The sequence below is a fragment of the Microcaecilia unicolor genome, chromosome 3, assembly GCF_901765095.1.
Source record: "Microcaecilia unicolor chromosome 3, aMicUni1.1, whole genome shotgun sequence".
Classification (NCBI taxonomy): Eukaryota; Metazoa; Chordata; class Amphibia; order Gymnophiona; family Siphonopidae; genus Microcaecilia; species Microcaecilia unicolor.
The window spans coordinates 462,617,436-462,631,195 of NC_044033.1; the positions used below are offsets into that span (position 1 = coordinate 462,617,436).

Consider the following 13,760-nt stretch of genomic DNA (forward strand, 5'->3'; position numbering starts at 1 on the left):
TGATTGATAAATGAGCTACTAATTGGCATTAACAACCAGTTACTGGCTATATTTGGTGTTAATACGCACTAAGGAGAAATTAGGTCTTGCCAGATCATTTTCTTTCCATTAGTCCTTCACACTATTCCAGAACCTGTGAAATAGCTGGATGCATCAATCAGCAGGTTCAGATAAAGAATTGAAAACTGAGCTGAGACATAGCTCTCTCGACATCCAGTTCAGCTCCTCAGTATTTATGAAGAAAGCAGTAAGAAGAAACTGAGAATAATCACAACAACCTTAAACAACTCGCTAACCTAACACTAACCAGATGAGTAAACACGTGCTGACCTCTCTCATCTCTGGAAAACCTGCAGAGAACAAGAGATACATGGGAAGCACCATGCAAGGTGACAGTCGTTATTTCATCCATTACTAGAGTAAGTGACATCTAGTCTCCGCCCAGGATGTCACTGCACATTTCATAGAATGAATCCTCAAGGCCTGAGGAGCCTGCTTCTCCACATGCAAATAAGCTGACACGACAGTCTCCTTCAGCCATCTAGCAATTGTGGGCTTGAAAGCCATAAAGCCAAGCCTCTGATTAACAAAAAGAACAAACAGTCTGTCCGATTTGCAAAACTCATTTGTGACTTCCAGATATCTAATGAGGACTCTACACACATCGAGAAACTTCAAGGAAGAATATTGAGCCTCTTTATTCTCTCTGCGAAAGTATGGAAGTTCCACAAATCGGCTGAGATGAAATTCTGATTCCACTTTTGGAAGAAAGGAAGGAACCAAGCGCAGGGAGACACCCTGCCTCCGAGAAGCGAAGAAAGGGATCCCGAGAAGAGAAAGCCTGAAGCTTTGAAACCTTACATGCTGATGCAACAGCCACCAAGAACTGTCTTTAGCGTAAATCTTTCCAGGAAGCCTTCTGGAGTAGCTCAAAAGGAGGTTGAAGACCCCGAAGGACTAAATTAAGGTTCTACAAATGGTTGTTGTTGCAATATGGAGTATAAAAGGGAGGCCATAATTGGCCTGCTCTCTACAAAAATTGAATGATATATGGGTGAGCCGCAAGAGATGTCTTCTGCAATCGGTCCCTGAACCAGGCCAAAGCTGCAACCTGAAATTTTAGAGAACACAACGCCAATCCTTTCTGAAGACCTGCCTGGGGAACCACTAGGATACGTGCGATCTGAGCAGAAAAGGGAAAAAGTCCATGCTCAGAACACCAGCCCTTGAACTTCTTCTACACACACACACACACACACATACATACTGTGAGAAGGAAGAGGAGCGTGTCCTACCCTGGTTAGGCCCCTAGAGGGCGCTGCCCCCCTAAAATGTCCAGGGAGTAGGGCTGGTGAGTTGCTGAAGGGAGCCAGAATGGGGAGGTCGCTAGGACCGGGGAGAGTCCTGGAGGTGGAAACAGGTGTAGCCGGTTATGGGCTGGGTCCTGTTTGGCCATTAAACACTTAATACCCCACCTGAGGGGTGAGGGGGAGGAGGAGAGCTAGCAGTGGGAAGAAGAGAGCTGGTAGCTGAGGCAGGAGGTCCCCATGTGAAGTACTGGCTGAGCCCTTTAGGCTGGTGGTGAACTGTGTGCAAGGCAAGGAAACTGGCTGGGGTAAGAAGGCCCTAGAGTGCCAGGATAAGAACTATGTGTTCCAAGAGGTACTGTGTGTCCCAGAGGAAAAGACTGTGTCTAGAACAGTGAAGAGGTACGGTGTGTGTCCCAGATGCAAAGACTGTGTCTAGAACAGTGAAGAGGTACTGTGTGTCCCAGAATAAGAACTATGTGTTCCAAGAGGTACTGGGTGTCCCCAGAAGAGAAGAGACTGGGTGTCTAGAGCTGGGGGGGCTACCAGGAGGGACTGGGTGTCCGGGACTGAGCTAGTACTGAGCCCAAATGCCTGTGGGAGAGGGCTCAGGGGGAAAAATCTATGGACATTGAACTGTGCCAGAAGAAAGGTTTAAATGGAAGATTGCACTGAGTAAGAAGAAAAGGAAATGTTTAAGCTGGTGCAAGTGTTTTAAGTTAAAAGAGGTGTGCCCCATGGGCTGGAATAAAGATTTGTATGAAAAAAATCCTGTTGATATGACCTGACTCTGTTTGCCTTTTTGAGAACCAGGTCACCCCGAGTAGAAAGGGGTAGGATATTAATTTGCATAAAATCTGCATACTGAGAACCAGCTCACCCTGAGTGAAAGAGGGACCTGGGAGCCTGAGGTGGGAGCTTCACCATCTTCACAATAGCCTCATCTTTACAAATGGTGGCAGTGGTGGGATCTGCACTGAACTTCCACGTGGGAGCAGCTGGATTCCAGATCAGATCAGATCAGATGAGGGGTCGGAGTGAGATGGAGGTGTCCTTGGAGGTTCCAGAGGCTGTGGTTCCAGAAGCCCGTCGAGGGGGCCAACAGTAGCAAAAGGCGCTTTGCTCACCTACCCCAGGTAAAGGGTATCTAGGGGGGAGGTGAGAGTGGATACGTAAGTGAGAACTGGAGGGTTGGGAGTGGCTGTAGGGGATGGAGGAGGCCACATGCCCCTTCCCAGGAGGGGGAGGCGGACACACAGGGAGGTGCAGCACAAGTGAGGGGGCCAGGAGAGTAAACAGGCCACACTTGGATTTTGTTTTGTGTGATTGCAGGCTGCACCGCATCGGACGGCCAGGAAGGATGGAGGCCTGAGAAGCCGGAGAAAAGTTCAAGCCGGAGAGGAGAAGGCCAGAGCACTCATCGGAGTTAATTACCGCTGAAGAGGATCTGTTAAAGTTGGACATTAAGAACCAGGTTTTGGGACTTGCAGGGGGAGGGTCAAAAGGGACCTACTGCAGGGGCCCAGCCTGGGGGAGCATGGTAGCGGCGGGTACCCTAGTGAGAGGGAAGGGCCCAGGCCATGTGAGGTGCTAAGAGAAGAATCGTCAGGTGACCCCTTTCTCGGAGGGATCGTGGTGAGGTCGGATGCCCCAGGCGGTAGGAGGTGGCTGCAGTTGGAGGGTCAGATAGGACCTGCTGCGGTTAGGCACCTCAGGTCCCCGGGAACGGGGGGAAGGGCCGAGCCATGTGAGGTGCTAAGAGAAAGATAAGGGACCTAGGCGAGCTAGGTGACCCCTCCCTCGGAGGGCTCATGGTAGCGCCGGGCGCCCAGGAGGTAGGAGGGGGCTGCAGGAGAAGAGGGTCAGGTAGCACCCGCTGCAGTGAGAGCCCCTCAAGGCCTAGTGAAGGGGAGGGCCCGGGCCATGGGATGTGCTAAGAGGGGGATGAGGAGCCTAGATAGGGGGGTTGGTGAGGCCCAGGGATGAGCCTGGAAAAGTGTATGCCCTCTTGGAAGAATTGCTGCTCCTCAGTGGAAAAGGCTAAAAGAGTTGCTGAGCTTGAGCAGCAATTATCTTAAGGGTGGGGGTATGTGAGAAGGAAGAGGCTGTCCTACCCTGGTTAGGCCCCTAGAGGGCGCTGCCCCCCTAAAATGTCCAGGGAGTAGGGCTGGTGAGTTGCTGAAGGGAGCCAGAATGGGGAGGTCGCTAGGACCGGGGAGAGTCCTGGAGGTGGAAACAGGTGTAGCCGGTTATGGGCTGGGTCCTGTTTGGCCATTAAACACTTAATACCCCACCTGAGGGGTGAGGGGGAGGAGGAGAGCTAGCAGTGGGAAGAAGAGAGCTGGTAGCTGAGGCAGGAGGTCCCCATGTGAAGTACTGGCTGAGCCCTTTAGGCTGGTGGTGAACTGTGTGCAAGGCAAGGAAACTGGCTGGGGTAAGAAGGCCCTAGAGTGCCAGGATAAGAACTATGTGTTCCAAGAGGTACTGTGTGTCCCAGAGGAAAAGACTGTGTCTAGAACAGTGAAGAGGTACGGTGTGTGTCCCAGATGCAAAGACTGTGTCTAGAACAGTGAAGAGGTACTGTGTGTCCCAGAATAAGAACTATGTGTTCCAAGAGGTACTGGGTGTCCCCAGAAGAGAAGAGACTGGGTGTCTAGAGCTGGGGGGGCTACCAGGAGGGACTGGTTGTCCGGGACTGAGCTAGTACTGAGCCCAAATGCCTGTGGGAGAGGGCTCAGGGGGAAAAATCTATGGACACTGAACTGTGCCAGAAGAAAGGTTTAAATGGAAGATTGCACTGAGTAAGAAGAAAAGGAAATGTTTAAGCTGGTGCAAGTGTTTTAAGTTAAAAGAGGTGTGCCCCATGGGCTGGAATAAAGATTTGTATGAAAAAAAATCCTGTTGATATGACCTGACTCTGTTTGCCTTTTTGAGAACCAGGTCACCCCGAGTAGAAAGGGGTAGGATATTAATTTGCATAAAATCTGCATACTGAGAACCAGCTCACCCTGAGTGAAAGAGGGACCTGGGAGCCTGAGGTGGGAGCTTCACCATCTTCACAATAGCCTCATCTTTACAATACATACACCATGGATGTAGAGAGTTTCCAAGCCTGAAGCATAGTAGCAATGACCAAATCAGAATAACCTTTTTTTGTCTCAACAGAACCCTTTCAATGGCTAAGCCATAAGACCAAAGGGGCACAGATTCTCCATGAGCACTAGACCTTGCTTCAGTAGGTCTTGTGCCTGAAGAAGACAGATAGGACCCCGATCCAGCAATCAAATCATGTCTGCATAGCATAGTATCTGCTGCCAATCTAAGGCTATGAGAATTATTCAACATCAATGTAATGCAATCCTTTTCAATCCACAGCCTACCATGGGCCAAGGAGGGAAGACATACAATAGATGCATCTCTGGCTAGGGCACCAATCTCCACTGAGCCAGATTCTTTCCAACAGCTGAAGAAATTGGGCACTTTGGCATTCCTTTTCATCATCCTCAAGTCCAGAAGCAAAGAACCCCACTGCATACTCCATCTGGCAAGCAGAGTTCAAGGAAGATGAAGGTCATACTTCTGTGACACCGGAGACCAGCGGCTAAGAGATTCCTGTAATGGCCACATATAAGCCACTACCCATGGCACCATTTCCATCACTGTCATCATTGACCCCAGGACTTGGATGTAATCCCAGACTGTAGGCCCACCTTGACGGAGGAGACAACAAATCTGTTGAACCAGATTCGACTTCCTGTGCTCTGTGAGGAAAATCCTCTCCCGTGCTGTTTCGAATAAAGTGCCCAGATACTCCAGTGTCTGGGATGGAGTTAGTCTGTTCTTCTCAAAAATGAACACCTAACCCAACGACAGCAGCAGAAGATGGACAACTTTGTCCATCACTGTCACACTATCCAAATAGGATGGCGCACGAATGAGCCAGTTGTCAAGATAAGGTGAACTCTGATTGCCTGGTGTCGAAGGAAGGCTGCCATCACCACCATAACCCTGGTGAACATTCCTAGAGTCGTGGCAAAACCAAAGGGTAAAGCACTGAACTGGACGTAATGGCCCAACATAGCAAAATGTAGATTCCTCTGATGCAGCGGCCATATAGTGATACGCAAGTATGCTTCCTGGAGATCAAGAGTGATGAGAAATTCTCCCACTTGAGCTTAGGCTATGCCTACTCTTAGTGTCTCCATGTGAAAGCGGGACACATGGAAGCAGCAGTGCCTTCCTTCTTTGGGACAATGAAGTACACGGAGTATCTGCCTTGCCCCTGTTCGGCATGGGGAACTGCAACAATGGCCTGGAGTGCCAGCAAGAAATCTATGGTGACCTCAACCTTGACCAGCTTGGTTCCCTTTTGAAATGGAGACTACAAGAAGAGAGGAGCGACCAGGCAAGAGAACTCCAACTTGCAACTTTCTGTGAGAACATCCAGAACCCACTGGTCTGACATGATTTTGGCCCACTCCTCGTGAGAACTCCTGAAGACATCCTCTCACCGGAGGAAGAGAAGAGTGGACCAGCCTCATATCATTGCGAAGATCTAGAGGCACTGGATGCTCTAGCTGACTGAGAGGAGGATTCCTGTCTGCATGAAAGGAAAACTGACATCCCTGAAAGCAGGACTTCTAACCATACTGCTGACAACCAGGCTGGTACTGTCTGCTATCTTGAAATTGAGAGCTCCCTGAAGACAGACAACTAGAGGCTTTCGGCTTATCCTCTGGCAACCACTGTGGTTTAGTTTCTCCCAGTTCTTTCACCAAGTTACTGAGATCTTCTCCAAACAGCCATTTGCTCAGAAAGGGCAATTTAACCAGACGTGACTCTGATATTACATCCACTTACCAATGCCACAACCAGAGCTGCCAACATGGCGGGACACCCATCGACACACTGCAGGCCGTAACACATCATAAATAGCATCCGCCAAGTAGTCTAACCCCACTTTCAGCTGGGCGTTATGGTGCACCTCTTATGTTGCTGACTGTTGATAACACTTCAGGCATGCTCTTGCCATGAACGAGCTGCACACTGTCACTTGAAGGCTCAAAGAGGCCACTTCAAAGGCTTGTTTCAGCGAGCCTTCTAGCTTCCTCTCCTGTAGGTCTTTTAGGGCAATGCCCCATTCCACTGGCAAGGTGGTCTTCTTAGTCACTGCCATAACCATGGAATCTACCCTGGGAATCTACAATTTATCTTTCTCTGGAACTAATGGGTAGAGGCATTCCATGGCTCTTCTCACTCTTAGCCCGCATCTGGTGAGACCTATTCTCCTGTAACAGGTCCTGACTGTCTGGATGCCTTAGCAGGACCTCTAATCCCTCTAGAGATCAATGAAGATGCAACTCCTGAAGCCAAAATAGAAGGTTCCTTAATAGAAAGCACTGTCTGTGCCTCAGAAATAAGAGTACTGAGCTCCTCTTTATGAAACAACCTCAGTACTTTTGGTTCATCTCTCTTCTCTAACTGCTGCTTCATCAATGGCTCCTCTGAATACACCAAGACCACATCAGATAAGGAGGGAGAAGCAGACTGCCTCATCTGCCACTCCTGGAGGTCTAAACAAGATCTCTTAGGAGCCGGAGGAGCAGTGGGGTGAGAAACTGAAGCACCTTGAAGTAACTCTGACTGTCCCTGCTTCAGTAAATAGGCTTGGTGTACGAACACTATAAACTCCAGAGAAACAAAGATCCTGATGCAGCTAAATGTTGTCGGGCCCTGAGGCTGTAAAATAGCGGCAATGATCCATGCATGATTAGACAAAGGCTGTTCCTCACTGCCAACTGGCCCCGAAAAAAAGTGCCCATTATCATACACTCTCCTGTATCAAACTGCATTCCGGCCGTGCTGGAGAGCCTGAAGTCCCTGGCATATTTGGGTGCTGTGCCACATCTGAAGACATGCTTTCATTGACCTTGTCCCCTATGTCCTGTGGGATTCCCAGCTTGCACCCACTGCAATGTCCCGATGCTGGCCAGTGTGTCCCACAGTGAGAAAACTACTTAACTGCCTCTGCGGGTGTCACCAATCACACTGACTGGCACAAGCACAGCACAACACAGTCCCAAGTGGTGAGTCAGGATACCTCCCCTGCACCAAATAGAACTTGCAGCCCTCCAAGTGGTTCTGAGTCAAACTTCAGTCGGACTTACCACTGCTGGCTGCTCCCTCCAAGCTCACAGCCTCCACAACTCTTATGACAGATGAGGAAGAATCTGGACTGATACTCTGTCCCACACTCTCTAATAATCCTCTATCCTTCTCCTTTTTTTTTTAAGGTTGTTTTGCTGGAAAAGGAGAGCTCCACAGGAAACCGGGGATAGGTTAAAGAAGAAGTAAATTTTCAGAGCACCACAGACAGAGATCTGAAGACCTCCAGATAACACTCTGCAGACTCAAGTCACCCGCAAAGCACAACTGGGGACCAGCTGACCAACTGGACCAGGAGCAAATCACTCAGAACCAAAGGCTGAAAAGTGTGTCCATCCACCTGCTGGAGACAGAAAATACTGAGGAGCTGGACAGGATGCCAAGAGATATGTCTCAGCTGAGTTTTCAGATCTCCATCTCTACCTGCTGGTTGATGGACACATCTACCCCACAGGTTCTGAATAGTGGAAAGTTACATAATGGAATTGGCACTAATTAGCAATTATGTGTGTAACTGCCCTAGTCGGTATTCTATAAACTGTGCACTCAAATTCTAAATTGCTTAATTGCAAGGGGTGTATACCTGGGAGGGGCATGGGTAAGAAAGGTATCTGCCCAGCATTTGCAATGCCAGGTTATAGAATACTAGCAGTTACACACACAAGTGTGGAATGGAGGAGTAGCCTACTAGTTAGTGCAGCAGCCTGAGAACCTGGGGAGATGGATTTGATTCCCACTACAGCTCCTTGTGACACTGGGCAAGTCATTTAACCCTCCATTGTCTCAGATACAAAATAAACACCTGTATATATTATGTAAACTGCAGTGATTTTAACCACAGAAATGTGGTATATCAATTCTCTTCGCTTTCCCTAGCTGCAAGCAGTTAAGAATGAGCATTTACACCAGCTATTCAGCTAGCTTAACTGCTCATGCCTACATTACACTGTAAATTATAAATATTGTTGTGACATTCAGGCACTCGCATTTACTTCAGCTCTATGGCTGGCATTAAGTGTGGTTGCCTAGATCCTAGGCTTGCTGATATTGGGCTATACCAATATTTGATAACAGAACCTAGGCGCTTTGGTTTTGTTATAGAATAGGCTCCTACCACAGGGCCTTGGTGCACATAAATAGATTATAGAATACTCCATCCATGCTAACTGCAAAGAGCCTTAACACGTGGCTAAGAACATTTCCGTGCAGTAGCTGCGTTAATGTGCAAAAACTTACCACACTTTAGTTAAGGGGCCACTAAATCCTCCATGACCTCAGGTATAAACTTAGACTGTAAGCCCCCTAGGGACAAGGAAATACCTACTATTCCTGAATGTAACTCACCTTGAGGTTCTACTGAAAAGGTATGTTTTAGTTCCAAAAATAATAACAATCTTTCTTCCCTGTAAGTACTTCATAATTGATTTTCAAATATATTTCAGACTGCTTTCTTGCTTCAACCTCTGTAAGGTTCATGTTTTAATAAATGTGGTAGCTTAAAGGGCAATTCTATAATCTAAGCTCCTACAATTTATACACCCCTTGTGCACATAAGTGTAAAATACTAGTCCTTATACACAGTGGTGTATCTAGTGTATTTGACATCTGAGGCAGGTCATATTTTTTAACAACCCCCTCCTCTATTTAGCAAAATTTGGGGAGGAGTATTTTACCACTGACATTATTTAGAATTGCCGGCACATGGTGGTAAGTTGGTTGTTATTGTTTTTTAAATTCTCTACCGACAGGTATTCCTCTTGGAAAACCTAACACCCGCCTCACTTCATGCCCTACCCCAAATCCCGTGCCCAACCTATAGCCTTCCCCCACCCCACTACACAACCATCTGCACTAGGACTGCCATCTCTGAAGAAAACCTGCAACATGCTCTATGATTACTTAACAAACTTTATATAACAGAAACAGGCTAATTTGTTAATAAATAGCAAGTATATTTTTCAAAGTTTTTAGTGATTTATAAAACACATACCAAAGCAGAAATGCAGAGCTATTCCTTTTGAACATGGAACTACAAAGGTAAATACTATACTGCTTCTGTGAATCACATCTCACACCAGTTAATGCAGAATAAAGAAAAGGATCCAGAGAAGATCCAGAGAATCCCACAAGCTAGGGGATCTAGCAGAGATGGAAGATACAGAGAATGTGGAAGCTCTGCATAACAAGTCAATATGCTCAATTTAAACAGGATGCACAGAAGGCTTTGGTGGTTGCGCATTACAGGCTATTATTCTAACAGAAAGAAACAGCCATGGCTAAAAAGTGGATCTGGTGGTCCTTACCATACCACAATAATACTAACTCCCAGGACTCATAAAGTAACAACTTTATCTGTGAAAAGGCAGCACTGTAAATATTATACTAGACCCTAAAACACCAATATGCCAATTAGTGAGAAAAAAAGAACAAACAAACAGCTACAAAAGCTCCACAGTGAATCTACATGATAGCAGAATACCACTCCTTGGTCACATATGCAAAACAAAGATCCTCAACAAATATGAAACAATGGACCACAAATCAGTACAGCAATATGAAGGCAAAAAAATGAACTAGAAACTTCAAGAAGTCAGACTCTGTACACACAGCAATACTAGAGAAATAGAAACTGAAATGCAAGGCATTAGAGATGCACATTTCCCAAAGTTATGTTGCAATTAATAAACAGAGAATAAAATAGTTTTTTCTAACCTTTGTTGTCTGAGAATTGTATTTTTCCATTCACTTGATCCCACCATCTCTTTTCTGCATTTCTTTGGGTTCTCCCCCCCCCCCCCCTTTCCAGGGTCTCCTATCCATTTAACATTTTTTCTCTTTCCATGTTTACCATCCATCTTCCTTCTATGTCCCTTATCTGTCCTGTCCAGCATCGTCTCTCTGTGCCCCTTTCCCCATTCTCCCCCACAAGTTAAGCATCTGCCCTCTGTGCCCTTAGCACCCTCCCCTAATTCAGCATCTGTCCTCTCAGTGGCCTGTCCTCCCCCTGTGTCCACCATCTCCCCCGTGTCCTTATCCCATCCCTTTTTCAGCATTGCCTCTCTGTGGTCCTGTACCTATACTACCTCCAAGGCAGGTATCTCCTCTCTGTGTTCCTATTCCTCCCCTCTCTGTTCCCTTTCTCCTGCACAACTCACGCTGAGGCCAACATCACTCCCTCTCTCCCCCCCCCTCATTGCATGGCATTTCTCCCTCCCTTCATGGGTCCAGTGTGTCCCCCCTCAACCCCTCCATGAACTGGTTTCTCTCCCCCCCCCCCCCTTCATGTCTTCCTTCCCCGGATCCACTGTCTTTCCTCCTCTCTCCTACTCCTCCAGTCTGGTTTCACTCTCCCAGCCCTCCCTCCACTAATCCACCATCTTTCACTCTCCTTCTCCCCCAACCCACAGATCCATCATCTCCCTCCCCTTCCTTGATGGATCCAGCATCTCTCCCTCCCCTGGTGAATCCAGCATCTCTTGGGTCCCTCCCCATCCCCTGGAAGATCCAGCATTTCTCCCTCTCTCCCTCCCCTTTCCCAATAGATCCTGTGACTCTCCTTCTCCCTCCCCCTACTCAACGAGTTCAGCATTTTTGAGTCCATCTCCCTCCCTCCCCTCGGGTCCAACCAATTTCTCTCCCTCTCCCTCCCCTGGATGCATCTAGCATCTCTCCCTCTCCTCCCCCAGGTCCTGAAAACATGCCTTTTGCAGACTTTTGACAGCCACAGCAATTCAGACATGCAACTTCTGGCTGGAAGCAGGGCCTTCCCTTGGCCAGGTCCCAACTCCAATGATGATACTTCCTGTTACCACGCAGGCAGGACCCAGCCAAGGGAAGACCCTGGATTTGGCCAGAAGCCTCTTGTCTGAATTACTGAAGCTGCCAACGTTCTGTCAAAAGGCATGCTTTGAGGACCCAGGGAGGACAGAGAGAGATGCTGGATGGACCTAAGGAAGAGAGAGGGCAAAACATTGGACTGGGAATAAGGAAGAGGGAGAAAGTGAGACAGCAGGGGCAAAAAAAACCTGGCACCCCTTTATTCCCTGCATCACTCCTACTGACCTGTCCTTAGTACGCCACTGCTTATGTGCATACGTGTACACTGAACTATGAAAGTGCCAGCAGAGTGTCCAAGTGCTATTCTGTAATGAAGCATAAATGCAAGGGAGGTGTATACATGGGTAGGGCTCCCAGTTACATGCATAACTTATAGAATACTGTAATTTGTGCCCATTTCTGCCACACTTGCATGCCTGCACTTATGCTGGTGTATAAATATTAGGAATACTGATATCAGTTTACATTAGTATTCTATAATGGAATCTGTTATAGATGATGTTCCTAACGCACACATTTGGGGCACCTAAATGGAGGTGTCCCATTTTAGAAATACCCCCTTAGCTTTTAGTATACGTTGATACAGAGAAAATAGTCCTTCGCAAATAAGTCACAGAAGCTTTTTAGGTCTTCTGGTACAACCCCTACTGTCTTTCTAAAACTGTAGACCATTTACAAGGAGATGAGATAGCCTACTAGTTAGAGCAATGCTGAGAATCAGGAAAATCAGGGCTCAAATTTCATTACCCCCCCCCCCCCCGATCCCACTGATCCTAGGCAAGTCAGTATCTCTTGGTTCAAGTATCCATTTAGACTGCAATCCCATGAGGGCAGGGGCTTATTATACTTGAATTCCAATAAGCAGGTAATAGCTTCACTTGAATAAACAAGCTAAAAATCTAAATTATCATAATAAAACATGGCAAAAGTAAAAGTAACTCATTTACCTCTAATTGCTCAAGCTGCAATTTTAGTGTTTCCAAGTTGTCGCTAACAGGCTGTTGATTATCTAGATGAAACTTCATATCCTGGGCTAACGTTAAGTGTTCTCGCAATTTCTGTGCATTCTGGGAACACAGCTGTAAAGCATTGAATAGCTGAAAAGATGCGTTTTTATGACAAGATCCAACTTATTATACAAGTCCATAACTCAAATAATATCTTATTTTGATCGCTAATAATATATACAGGTAGTCAGCACGTTTTAAAGGTGCTAATCTAAACTTTAGCAATTTGATGCTTAAAGGGGATTTGCCAAAGTTTTCTAAAACTATTGTAAATGATTCTCTTCTCAGAGAATAGCCTATCCAAAGCGGTCAGAAAACACCACACAGTTAACCAAACACCGAATGATGTACAAAATACATAGAATCCTAATGATTACTAATAAGTTAAATCAAAGACTCTCACCAACTTCTGAACTGTATGCTATACATTGTGGGACCAACTGATATTCATCATATCCCAAATGAGTACAATAAGTCAGAACCGTCACATTTTCTTTTTAGGTAAGGCAAATAAAAATATATCACCTACAACTTGTTTGCTGATTTTTATTTGGGCAGCTCCCATTGTCTTTCTGGGGGTTTTTTTCTGCTACTATTGGGCTCATTTTCAAAAGAGAAGGATGCCCATCTTTTGACATAAATCAGAAGATGGGCGTCCTTCTCACAGGGACGTCCAAATCGGTATAATCAAAACCCGATTTTGGATATCCCCAACTGCACTCCGTCACAGGGATGCCCAAAGTTCAAGGGGGCGTATTGGAGGCGTAGCAAAGGTGGGGCATGGACGTGCCTAACACTAGGACGTCCTCGACCCATAATCGAAAGAAACAAGGACGTCCCTGACGAACACTTGGACAACTTTACCTGGTCGTGTTTTTCTTAAGACCACGGCACAAAAAGGTGCCTGAACTGACCAGATGACCACCGGAGAGAATCAGGGATGACCTCTCCCTACTCCCCCAGTGGTCACTAACCACCTCCCATCCTAAAAAAAGGACTTTAAAAATATTGATTGCCAGCCTCTATGCCAGCCTCAGATGTCATACTCAGGTCCATCACAGCAGTATGCAGGTACCTGGAGCAGTTTAAGTGGGTGCAGTGCAGTTCAGACAGGCAGACCCAGGCTAATCCACCCCTACCTGTTACGTTTGTGGAGGAAACAGCAAGCCCCCCAAAACTCACCACAAACCCACTATACCCACATCTAGATGCCCCCTTCACCAGTAAGGGCTATGGTAGTGGTGTACAGTTGGGGGTAGTGGGCTTTGGGGTGGGGGTTTGGGGGGCTCAGCACACAAAGTAAGGGAGTTATGTACCTGAGAGCAATTTATTAAGTCCACTGCAGTGCCCCCTAGGATGCCCGGTTGGTGTCCTGGCATGTCAGGGGGACCAGTGCAGTACAAATGCTGGCTCCTCCCACGAACAAATGGTTTGCATTTGGTCG

At 47.0% G+C, this 13,760-nt stretch overlaps 1 protein-coding gene across 2 annotated transcripts in view; it reads right to left on the reverse strand.

The window, feature by feature from the left end:
* DST (dystonin) overlaps window positions 1-13,760 on the reverse strand; it is a 509,263-nt gene that overhangs the window by 374,273 nt on the left and 121,230 nt on the right. Inside the window, exon 27 of one of the 2 annotated variants that reach the window (XM_030198985.1) lies at window positions 12,257-12,388. The exons of the other annotated variant lie outside the window; for it this stretch is intronic. Within the exon in view, the coding sequence (XP_030054845.1) occupies window positions 12,257-12,388 (132 nt within the window). The remainder of the gene's footprint in view (window positions 1-12,256; window positions 12,389-13,760) is intronic. 2 annotated transcript variants of the gene reach the window in all.